The sequence below is a fragment of the Argentina silus genome, assembly GCF_951799395.1.
Source record: "Argentina silus genome assembly, chromosome: 21".
Taxonomy (NCBI): Eukaryota; Metazoa; Chordata; class Actinopteri; order Argentiniformes; family Argentinidae; genus Argentina; species Argentina silus.
Genome location: NC_139675.1, coordinates 8,538,150 through 8,550,664, shown reverse-complemented (window position 1 = coordinate 8,550,664; position 12,515 = coordinate 8,538,150). Strand labels below are relative to the sequence as shown.

The following is a 12,515-nucleotide window of genomic DNA, read 5'->3' as shown; positions in this document are numbered from 1 at the left end:
ATCATCTCTCAGCTTCTTGCTGTGATTCCTTCAGAGGCAGCTAGCCTACAAGTCTAGTCCACTGGGTTAATGCACTGGGAGAAGCATAGGCAACAATAACAACAAGGGCAGAAGATGTGGTTCAGAGACACACACACATTCTGCTGCTCTTCAGGTTGACCCAAAACAAGGGAGGAAGGGAGGGAGGGAAGAGGCCGGGGGGCAAGGTTCCAGCAGTAATAATAATCACTATGTTCTGGGGGGGGTGGGGGCGGGTGCATGTCTACAGTTGGTTTGGGGGGGGTTAGGGTTATGGTGGGGGTTAGGGTTGGGGGGGTGGGCTGGGGGGTGCTGCCTGGGTTATCCTAGCCTGCCTAAGACTTAGAGCAGGGTAAACGCTAAGCGGGATGCTTGGGACGACCCAACACTGACGTTACCCCATTGAAGTTGACATAAAAAAAAAAAAAAAAAAACGGTTAAGGATTATGGTTAAGAGGTTTCGTTTAAGGTTAGGGTTTAGCGTAGGGTCGTCCCAAGGACCCTACTTAGCGTCCACCCTTACAGCAGGGCGTTGGGCATGTTGTTGTTCTGCCAGCGCAGGCAGGTGGTCTTGGAGTGCTTGTAGAGATGTGAGGACTGGCTGAATCGCTTGCCGCACTTCAGGCAGGCGTAGGGCTTCTCCCCCGTGTGGACACGGATGTGCTTCTTACAGTCGGTGAGAGTGAGGAAGGTCTTGCAGCAGATCTTGCAGGCGTACTTCCGAGCCCCTTCCACAACCAGGACGTTGTGCTCAGACAGGGCCTTCTTACACTTGGACAGCACGTCTGCCGAGGCCCGGGTCAGCTGGGGGAGGTGGGAGTTGGGCCCTCCTCCTCCCATTGTTCCCTCGTAACCCCCCGTCTCGTTGAGGAGCAGGGGCCCCCCCAAACTTGAAGAAGAAGAGGAGGAGGCGTCTTGGAGGACAGCGCCCCCGCCTCCCACGCATCCTCCCATGCCAGCACTTCCCATCTTGGGCGCGATGCGGCGGTAGCCTGGGAACCCCAGAGAGGCCGCTGCTCCGACACCCCCCCTGGTGGCCCGGGCGAGCGAGTGCAGCCCCAGAGAGGAGCGCTGGAAGTCCAGAGCGAATGGGTCTACCCCGCCGCCCCCGCCTCTGGGGTTTCCTAGTCCGTCGTGCAGAGGCCGGAGGAAAAGCGAATCGGCTTGGAAGGCATCCCCGAAACTGCTGTGACTCTCGCCACCCATCAAGTGCTGATTGGACAAGCCGGGACGCAGCAGAGAGGAAGAGGTGGAGCCATTGTGGCTGGCGGGTTCCGGGCCGAGCAGGAAGTGATGTGTCGAAGCCTCGCCGGTCGTTGTGTTGGGGAGGTCGTCGTCCCCGCCAATGCCGAACACCTTAGCACTGAGGAAGCTAGAAATACTAAAACCAGACTTCCCATCCAGGCCGTCGCTACACCCGTAACCCCCACCACCACCCCCACCTCCAGCCCCTCCACCCTGACTGGCCTTCAACAGGAGCTGGGAGCTGGGCTGGAGCAGTGTGGAGATGGGCTGGTGGTCGGAGGAAAAGCTGCGGTCGCTGCTCTCGGGGCTCAGCTCTACCTTCTCCTCCTCCTGTCCCCCTCCTGGCTCGGGCTGGTCGCTGCCCTCCGCCTGGGAGGTCACGTCACTGGTCTCATCAGCCGGCTCCGGGGAGCTCAGGGGCTCTCTCTTCACCACCACCTGAGGAGGAGAGAACCAGGAGAGGAATATTTAAGGGGGCAAGAGGGGCACGAGATACATTCCATAAAAGTACCCCCACAACATTTTCTTATTATTTTGTTATTTATTATGGCCAACCTTACAGGAGTTTCTACTTCCATTACAATCTCTCATGATGGATATCAAATGGCAAAATACAACTTAATTTCCTTGCAGAATATTCATTAAAGTAATGAGTTAGTAGTAGTATTTGAGTAGTATATTTACTTAGAAAGTATTTGATTAGCTTCATTAGCATAATGCCTGTACCTGCTGGACACGTCCTTCCTCCTCCTCCTCCTCTTCCCGCCCTTCCTTTATCTTCATCCCATCGCCATGGTTATCACTGCCGTCCAGGTACTCCTCCTTGCCGACCCCGTCCTGCGTCAGTCCTGGTCGCTCCCCTTCGCAGCGTCCGCTGTCCGATTGGCTCGGCATCTGTGGGTCATCTTGAGATGCGCCGCCTACAAGGCCGGCAATCGCTGCATCCAGTTTAGACCCCTCCCCCATCTTGTGGGAGTCGGGGGAGAGTAGCCCCCCCTCCTCACCCCCTCCCTCCCCCAGCAGCCCCCCAGGGGGAACAGAGAGGCGCGGCCGCTGTCTGGGCCTGTCTTCTGATAGACCGAGGGTGAGGGAAGGCTTGCGCTTGTGGAAGCGACGAATGGGGAAGGAGGCTCGCTGCTCAACTACGCCACTATTAACCCCTACTCCAGCTCCACGATCCTCCTCTACCCCGCCCAGGGCAGAGCTCACGATACTCAGCCCCAGCTGCTGCAGAAGGAAGGACCGCTGGAGCCTGGATGTAGCAGCGTTAGCAGCTAGGTTGGCATTAGTCACTAGGTTAGCGTTAGCTGCTAACTCCGCCTGCTGCTGCTGCTGTTGTTGCCTGTGCCTCTGCTGGTCTGACTGGAGGTGGTGGTGGTTTGTGGGTCTGTCGGATGGGGGGGACATGGGCAGAGTGCGGGTGGTCAGGTATTGCTTGCAGGCCTTGACCACGGCGTTGAGGTGCAGGTGTGAGGCGGCCAGGAGCACGTCCATCACGTTGCTCTCCCCCAGCATCAGGGTGGATGTGTACATCATGTCCACCAGGGCGGCGAAAGCCTCCGCCGTCACCACCTGTTACACAAGAGTTTGTTTGTTCTGTTAAGAGTTCTCTATGCTTCACAAAAGGTCGCAAATAATTAAATACTTGTCTTCGCCATGTCATCGAACGTCTATGTTCAATGCCTGCACACTGGATTGATGCTCCTGTTTCTAAAAATGACATCAATGCCAAATATGGACCAAATATCGTCACCATCATCATCATCAAAAGCCTGCAGACTACACTGCTGTACGTTGTCATAAAGTCATCATCATCCTCCTCCCCCTCCTCCTCACCTCGCTGTCCAGCTGGATCATGTTCATGCTGGCGTCTCCCTCGGCGACAGTGAACAGGGCTCTGAAGTGTGTGCTGCAGGCCGCCAGCACGGAGCGGTGGGCTTTGAAATGGCGGCTGCCCACCTCGATCAGGCAGTCACACAGCTGGCCGTGCAGACGCTGGTAGTTCAGCTGCTGGAAGACCTGGTCAAAGTGCCCTGGGAAGTCCATGACCTGGAGGGAGGGAGGGAGGGAGCGGACAAAGGAGGGAGGGAGGGGGTGATGGTGGGAGGGAGAGAGGGATGAAGGAGGGAGGGAGGGGGTGATGAAGGGAGGGAAGGAGGGATGTGGGGAGGGAGGGAGAGAGAGAGAAAGGAGGAGTTGGAGAAAGGTATATACGTAATGTGTTATAATGTGTGAGAGTCCTATTGATGCGCTTGCTATAATCACTTATTGATACAAAGAGTGTGTACAAATGTAATCGAAGGCATGTGTATGTTTCATGCTTTGAGGAATTGCAAGGAGAGGAGCGTCTCTGGAAAATGAATAAATTAGCAACCTTATCTGTCCAATTTGATTGACACCTTGCATTGTGCAGTAGGTGTCCATGGGCACTTGACTTGACTTGGGGTGTTAAGGTTTGAAAGGGGAGTTTGTCTCCCAATGTGAATTGGTTCAATGACTATTGCCCAGGCCCATAGACCTCCACACATTCTCTGGCATGACATTTCGCGGCTCAGAATGGTGTCAGAAAAAACATTTAGAAAAGCTCAGAATTACAAACCGGTGTTGGTGAACTAACATGACCCCTGGGATGTGACCGACATTTTGTTTATTATGAATGAAACAGTCAAAGCCAAATAAAATAAATCCAACCTCAATTGGAGTCTCCCAAATGTCATAAAACAACCCTATTCCTCTGATAGATTCGCTTCCCAGTGCTGGCATTTGGCTAACTGCTGGCTAGACTATCCGAGCTTAATTACTATCATACCAACACAGCAGCTTCAGCTTGTCAAGTTTCCCCTTGAAAGACCCCTCATGAGCTAGCCAGCTAGCTAGCAAGATCAAGCAGGAAAAGCATGCAACTGAAACGACGTTGAGAGGTGAATGCTGACAGTTGAATATGGAACATTATTACGAAAAAGTCGCTTGCTGGAGTTACCTTAATTTCTATACCAGGTCACGGTGGACAACCAGGGTACAAGTCCAGTCTGGACAAGGGCCTCGGAAGCAGACGAGGTTGGCTAGGATTGCGAATGGATGACTTCCCCCGCCAGTGTGGATAGACGCGGACAATCTCACTCCTATCGTGAGTTTGCTCACATGCTTGTGTGCACGGAACCTTCGGAATACTGCCCTAAAACGTCTAGCTAACTTCCGTCCTTAGAAGGTGGCATCGATCTTGTCCCCAACCCTTAGTCAACGTTAGGTTAGTAGTCGTAACTGGTAACTGGCTGCCCCACATTTACAAGAAGAGAAGCTAGGGGGCGGAGGTGCGTGGTTGCCAAGAGCAACCTATCTGAGAGCATGAAATGGTCACTCGTGTGACGTGGCACCAAAAGAAGCGCAGGGTGATAGATAAATAGATAAATAGATAAATAGATAGATAGATGGAAGAACTTTATTTTGCCTTGTAGAATAAATACCCTTACTTAGAGTGATTATAAGCAATGCCAAACAAGCATCCCTAGTTTATTATGAAACCCAGAAGTAACGTTCTCTATATTTCATCAGCCATCCTGTACTGCACTGGGCTGTACTGTCACGTATGTTTCATCCACAGGAGCAGTTTTCTCTGGTTTTATTAACATTATAGCTAGACAGGTAAGTCGCAGTTTTCCCACCCAGACTCAGTAGGTGGCGCTACGCTGATATCCTCATTCATGACCTCACCGGAGGGAAAATAGTTGCGATAACACTCCGAACCACACTGCGTCGTCGTAGTCTAAAATAACTTCCCCTGAGTCTCGGACAACGGTGTCAACAATCATGGACGCTAGTTGCACATGGGTCGCCTGTGCGGAGGAGAGAGAGGCAGATAAAGCTGTTGTTGGTAAATATCTCCCTCATGTCACCTCCTGCTCGTTAACGTTAATAGATGTGTTCTCAGACCACGCGAGTGTAATCACTCCCTCGCCTTGTCGTTATTGCAAAAACACTTTTCATCACACACATGGGTAGCCTATCCTAAGTAACCCACATATGACACAACACTATGGTGGCTACGGAACCATGTAGAGCTAGGCAGAGCTAAACGTATGCTTTCAATGAAAGTCAACCATATGTTGATATAGAACATATACGGAGGTGAATTATGGAACGCAGACAGACTGTCTCCGCCTAACTGCCGCTATTTGTTTCTGTAGCTGCAAATATGCTGTTGATACAATCATGTCAATATGTTTCTGCTGCAGTCCAGTTTTCGAATGGCAACATGAGAAACACGGACCATTTGGATTTCACCTTCTACAAGAACACGGATGACAGCAACCCGAGGAAGAAGAACAGGCGGATGCTGGTAAGGCAGTTATTGTGCTGTGAATACCGGAACATTCAGTGGACAAATAAATGAAATATGGAAGGACTATACTCTTGAATCAACTCTAATTCTCTCTCTCTCTAGGTTGCAGAGTCAGACAGACTTTCCTACGTTGGAAATAACTTTGGGACAGGATCCTTGAGATGCAACAACCTTTGCCAGTAGGTGTCTTGGCCTCTACTGAATAAGCAGTAGTTTAGAGTACAACCCTGAAATTAATGCCTATGTATTGTATCAGTTCCGTGTGTGTGTATGTATGTATCTTTCTGTCTGACCCCCCAGTGTAGTCTCTGTGTGTGTGGTCAGTCCCGCTGACTAATGTTCAGGAGAGCAATTCAATGTTTTGTTGCTTTAAGTCACAGAGTTGTACGTCATGTGTGCAGGTATTATGTGGGAGTCCTGAACAAGCAAACCAGGCAGATGGAGGTACACAAAGCCCAGCTCTTCAATATGCAGCCAGTCATCCCAGGTTAGTGAATGATCCATTTCAATATGCTATGGCCGAAGAAAGATCGGGAAAAACTATGAGCAGCAAACCGACGTAGATTTTTTAAATATTTTCTCAACACCAAATCAGACCTGGCTTCAAATAGTATTGGATACTTAGCTGTGCTTGATTGTGTTTGCCTGGTGTAATTGAACCAATGGAATAGTCCCAAAGGTGCTAACCCCCGCCCACCTGGCACTCCAGGCACATTCAAGCAAACACTCTTATTTCAAAGGATTTAAAATAGCACCTGATGCTATTGATCAACGTCTTAATAGAATACATTGATTGAGGTGATTAGAATCAGGTGCTTTCCTGCTTGGCTGAACACCCAGCTCTGGCTTGCCAGATTCATGACTAGAACACGACCCACATACACACACTGGAACAAGACCCAGTGGCTGTGGTGAAGAGAAACTAGGCCCATCCCGTACACACACAACTTTATTTCAGGGTGTTAGCATTAGCGTTGTTAGCGTTTACATTAATTATTTTATCTGGTGTCTAGCGTTCAGACACATCTCTTTCTACCACCACATCCAGAGAGAGGATGTATGCACAACCTGGACAGTAGCTCACTAGCGCCTCACCCCCAGTGGTGGCCATCACAGGGTAGGACAACCCACAGACTGCGAAACAACACTAGAATGAATAGACACGGGGCTGTGACCGATTGCTCATACTGCGACCCGTTTAAAAGACATTTTCAGTATGCAAGATTAGAATGGTTTGCAGTATTGCGAAATTTACCAAAATTGAGTATGCCAGGATGTCATACTAGATTTGCCTTACCATGTGTTATGAATTCACTGGCTCACTTTTCAGGACGTCCTTTCAGATTTGAGTCTCACAATTCAATGGAGCAGGTAGGGGAGGCGAGCAGTAGAGAAATGTAACCAATTACCATGAAGAACATGGTTGAGTGACAGATGACGGTTTATGTGATTGATGAGGCGTAGTCTGTTGTTATTTGTCGCTTCCTGCATACATTTGACTAAACAGTAGGCTCTAAACAGTATGTAGTATGGTTAGTATGTCGTAGATACTTTTAGTCAAGTAGGCAGTATGAGCTTTCAGTCACGGCCGTCGGTCCCAGAAACGCAGAGAGCGGCCATGTTGGCCAGGAGTTATAACCCCAAACTCTGTAATACTATTCTCTGTAGTCCATAATACGGTGCTAAAGGACTCAATAGTGTTGTTTTAGGTTCATCTTAGTGACTAAGCCTGGGTACACACAGACTAGCCTTTGAAGTGTGTGTGTGTGTGCACATCTCTACAGCTGGGTGGAACTCAAGAGAGCGAGATCATCCTCTGTCTGAAACTAAAACACTGTTGGCTCACCTGACTTGAACTGGAATTTAGATGTTGTTGAGGTGTGTATGTGTCTGTGTGTGTGTGTGTGTGTGTGTGGGCGCGGTTGGGTGTGGTTTCAACATCATACCACCCAGCCACTGCAGTTACAGATGTCTGCATGTCTAGTTGATGTGTTTCTGTTGCATAATGTAACATTCCTCTGTAATTCAGCTAAACCTGCCTGTGTGTGTTTGTATCTATATCAGACTCTGCCAAGTCTCTAGTAAGACCCTTCTACTGTATTTCATGCCCTGCAGTATCAGATTTACCAGTGTTTATGTAGTCTTCGCCTTTCTAATAATGAATGTGACAGCAGGTAAACAACATGGAATGTAACAACACCGCTTACCGCAACACCATGAGAACAAGAAAAACCGCTTACCTCTTGTCCTCTCCGTGTTGTGGAATTTCCTGTTATTCATCCTACTACTAATGGTGCATTCAGGTGCTCCTCGGATACTCTGAGCTTTCCCACCGAGATTTCAGTGTAGGATTTTGCGTTGACACCCCGATCGGCTAATTCTGAGATGAGGTTAGGGTTAGGGTTACCGAGGAGATCTCGCGGGTGAAGGAGTTTCAAGAAGAAAAAAAAGAGTTAAATCAGAGACCCAATAAAACAAAGATATTAATTCCAAAATTACACAAACTTTTGTCCTTGCATTAGGATGGACTCAATTCAACTTATTGAGTGATTTGTTGATGACATTTTTACATTTTAGCTCATTTCAAGAGTGTCATAGTAAAGGGTCTGAATACTTATGTACATGAGGTATTTCTGTATTTCAATTTGAATAAATTTAGACATTTCTAAAAAACAGTTTTCGCTTTGTGATTCTGGGGTGTTGTGTGTGGATTGATGGCAATTCTTTTAATTTAATCCATTTTAAATTGAGTCTATAACACAACAAAATGTGGAAAAAGTGAAGGGGTCTGAATACTTTCCGAAGGCACTGTATGTGGACTGGTACTTAATGTTAAATATGTGGAATGAAGCTTGTGTTAGTTTAGTCTTAGTTAAGTTGAACGTCAGGCGACAGGACAGCTCGTTCACATGTATGCAGAAACATCCATCACATGTTCAGAGACAAGGCTTGCTCCTGTTGTTATTCGTCCTCCCATGTTAAAAGACTGGTACCGTCACCCATTCCTTCTGTCATAAATTGGAATGTGGCAATGTTAGTTTTTTTCGACCAGCTTTTGCGTGGAGATACTCTACATGAAACCAATTATTCATGGTTTATGGTTGATGTTTGAAGTATCCTGCTGTTGTTGAGTTCAGATTATTTCTGGGGACTGAAGAAGACTCAATGTCTTCAGTGTGTGTGTGTGTGTGTGTGTGTGTGTGTGTGTGTGTGTGTGTGTGTGTGTGTGTGTGTGTGTGTGTGTGTGTGTGTGTGACAGAATGCGCGCGCACAGTAATATGTGTGTTAGTAAAAGGGAAGAGTGATTGGAAACTTTATTTTTGATTTATACAAAGATGACGGCCATATTCCTCCTATGGGGCTATATGTGGGGATATTTATGTTTGTAGAGAAGTCTGATCAAGGTCAGAGGTTAGACCTCAGGTTTAGGTTTTGACCGAGTCGGCCTCTCAGGATTGGACTGCGTTCAACATTGCAATATTTCAAAGACAGATACAGCACATCGCTGATACCAATCTGTGTTCAAGGACATTAGGCTGTATTAAATGATTGCTTTCAAAAAACCTTTGAACGCAACCCAGATATCGCCAGTTGTAATGTTGGATGTCTGGTCTTGCCTTTTCAGGGGAGTCAGCAGCAAAGGATACGTCCGAGACCTCCACTCAATCGTACAGAGAGAAGGTACTTCCATCCATCCATCTGACTGTCTGTGTATATCCTCCAGGGGAGGCTGGTGGAGGTAGAGATCGGAGGATGGGCCCATTGTAATGCATGGAATGGAATCAAACGTGTGTTCCAAGGACCCAGAGCACATTTCTCTGCCAACAGGCTATGAAAGCTTGTTTTACCTGGTCCATACAGGTGGACTCTCTGATCGAGGCGTTCGGCACCAACAAGCAGAAGCGAGCGCTGAGCTCACGCAGGCTGAACCAGGTGGGCAGTGAGACCCTGCAGAACGCCGTGGCCAAGGCCGCCCACACCGTCATAGAACAAAAGGGACTCGAAGGTAACACAGAGAGTGTGCGTGTGCGTCTAAACATAACAGAGAATCACCACTACGCATCTTCATTTGACTTTTTTTTATTATTATTTTTTACATTTGAGTCATTTAGCAGACACTATTATTCAGAGCGACTTACAATTTGCCTAAAGTAAGTGAAACAACTATACAGCACAACCGTCGCAAGTAAGACTTTCGATGGGAATACGTGTCCACATCTTCGTAGACCACCAAGGACCGGAAGGTCCCGGAGAATCACTGCATGGCTTAAGTTGTTGGTTTAGTGGTAACATTAAGCACGATAATAGGGCACATATTCATACCCTCCCTAAGGTTGTGGGTCCTGTGTTTCCTCTGGACCGCCTCCCTCTTAAAAAGAGTCTCAATACATGAACAAAAAAGAAAAAAGAAATATATATATCACCCACCTCTCTCACTTTTCTCCCCCCCCCCCAGCCTTGCAGCAGGAGGTGGCTCAGACCCAGTCCCAGACAGAGGTGTCTCTCTACCTGCCTCCTTGCCACCCAGACGCAGACACAGTTGAGGAGGTCTACCTGTTCAATGACCGTATCCTTCATCTGCTCAGCCACACCTGGCTAGACCCTGCCCTGTCTGGCCTATCACACAGTGCAGTGTGTGGTTGCTGTGGGCTGATGGGACTGTGGTGTCCTGGTGGGTTTGGTAAAGGCATGGGTTTGTCTATAGCTTGTCTCTCCCTGTGAATCCTGCATTGTTTTTTGTTTTTTATTGTCATATGGACGGCCTGTGTGTGTGTGTCTCTCTCCCTCCTTTCTCACTTAAAGGTGTGTGTGTGTGTGTGTGTTTGTTCTCCTCAGTTAAAGGTGTGTATGTGTGCATTTGCATATTCTCAGCTAAAGGTGTTTGTGTGTTCTCAGCTCTCAGTTAAAGGTGTGTGTGTGTGTTCTCAGCTTTCAGTTAAAGGTGTGTGTGTGTGTTCTCAGCTTTCAGTTAAATGTGTGTGTGTTCTCAGCTCTCAGTTAAAGGTGTGTGTGTGTGTTCTCAGCTCTCAGTTAAAGGTGTGTGTGTGTGTTCTCAGCTCTCAGTTAAAGGTGTGTGTGTGTGTTCTCAGCTCTCAGTTAAAGGTGTGTGTGTGAGTCCTTATCCCTGTCCTAGTCCTTACCCCAGTGGAGTACGGGGCGTTGAAGGAGGCTGGCTCTAAGATGGCCGCACTCACCCCAGATGAGCTGCAGAAGATGAGAGAGGAGGGCGGGTAGGACTCCACCTCAACACACACACACACACACACACACACACTCTCTCTACCCTTAACCTGACCATGCCGTGGCACAAGTTATTAACAGTACTTAATTTCTATCCCTGTGTTATTGACGTGTGTGTGTGTGTGTCCAGGTCTCTGAGTGTGGTGGGGCAGTTGGAGAATCTACCAAGAGCTGGCAAGGCCAGAGAGAGACAGGCATGCTGTGCCTACTATCTCAATCTGCTCATGAAGCTAAGAAACATGAGGAGCATCAGCAAAACATGTGAGTACAGAGAGGGGGAGAGAGACACACACATACAGGGTTCTATTCTATCGAATGAATGTACTACCAACACAAGTGTGTTTAGGAATGTGTGAATGACTCACGATATCTGTGTGGGTATATAGTACGTGGCTACCAGAGGGCCTGATTTAGACCTACCAGAGGGCCTGATTTAGACCTGGCTTCATGTTCCATAGGAGAGACGGTCATCATAACCTTTATTTGACATTTTCAGTCGGGCAGGAGGAGGGCTGCCCTCGCATCATCCAGAACAAGATCAGCAAGACCTTCGCCGTAGAGACGTTCAACCAGGGCAGGTAGCTGTCCACACTTTCTCTCCATCTCCTCCTCCTCAACATCTCTCCTCTAAACCTCCTCTCCATCTTTACCTTCGACCTCCATTTACACATTTCTCTGTGCGGTTGAAAACACTGTGGTCTGTCCTGTCTCGTGTGTCCGTGTCCGTCCATCCGTCCAGGGTTCAGTACATCATCTCGACGTCGATGCGTGTGAAGGTGGCGGTGTACTGCCTGACCCTGCTGCTGCACATGGGGGGCATGACCGCTGACCTCACACTACTGCACCGTGACCTGGGGTTCACAGAGGACAGGTAAGGGTGTCCAGGGGTCTACACACACACACACACACTTCCTGAAACACCCCGAAGCGATAAGCCAAACCAACTTTCCAGTGAGAAATCCTGGCTGTACCCAGTTTCTATATTGTAGGTCTGTATCATATCGTTGGCCATCTACACACACACACACACACACACACACACACAGGTGAAGGGGAGAGTCTCTGAATCCTAATCATGTGAGACAGGCATAAAAGGGCCCTCTACTTTCCTCTGACTGACTGTGTGTGTCTGATTCCTGTAGGATGCTGGAGGTGGCTAAGTCGATGGGGCTGACTCTGAGCAAACACGCCCGGGTGAAGGGTGACGAGGCCGGCCCAAGAGACGAGCACAGACTGGCCTCCCTGGTTCTCCCCCTCGTCAAATACGAGCCGAAAATGGACAGGAAACGCAAGAAGATGCGTTGAGGGATGGAGGGAGAGAAAGAAGTAGAGTGGTTACAAAGAAGACCAGAAGAGGTCAACATTCATTCTGCCAATGATTTTGTATACATATAAAAGCAAAAGCGAATCAGTGTTGTGATGCGTGATTTCATACCACTTATGTAACTCATTGTCTGTAATGTTCCAACAATGACCCCAATGATTGTAGACCACCCCTCCACTGGTTGAAAAGATGTATAACTCGATTAAAACATGTATACAGTGTCTAGGTTGAAACCATGTATATTTAGATGGGACAGTCAAACGTAGGCACATTTGGAGAAGTTATTACATATTGCACATTTCAGGAAAGATGGGAGTGTGATTTAAAAAAAAAAAAGTGGACAATGTT

At 48.3% G+C, this 12,515-nt stretch overlaps 2 protein-coding genes across 2 annotated transcripts; one reads left to right on the top strand and one right to left on the bottom strand.

Moving 5' to 3' along the window:
- Positions 1–349: 349 nt before the first annotated feature.
- On the bottom strand, positions 350–3,309 carry zbtb5 (zinc finger and BTB domain containing 5; the record flags this gene model as incomplete). The annotated part of the gene is made up of 3 exons (XM_083693278.1): positions 350–1,701; positions 1,990–2,835; positions 3,100–3,309. The coding sequence occupies 3 exons, from the start codon at positions 3,307–3,309 to the stop codon at positions 538–540; spliced, it is 2,220 nt and encodes a 739-aa protein (XP_083549404.1). The 3' UTR covers positions 350–537.
- Positions 3,310–4,994: 1,685 nt separating this feature from the next.
- On the top strand, positions 4,995–12,391 carry polr1e (RNA polymerase I subunit E). Its single transcript, XM_083693294.1, has 12 exons — positions 4,995–5,134; positions 5,496–5,599; positions 5,705–5,781; positions 6,004–6,089; positions 9,228–9,283; positions 9,464–9,608; positions 10,059–10,169; positions 10,737–10,833; positions 10,974–11,104; positions 11,340–11,421; positions 11,583–11,714; positions 11,986–12,391. The coding sequence occupies exons 1-12, from the start codon at positions 5,071–5,073 to the stop codon at positions 12,146–12,148; spliced, it is 1,248 nt and encodes a 415-aa protein (XP_083549420.1). The 5' UTR covers positions 4,995–5,070; the 3' UTR covers positions 12,149–12,391.
- The last annotated feature ends 124 nt before the right edge of the window (positions 12,392–12,515 follow it).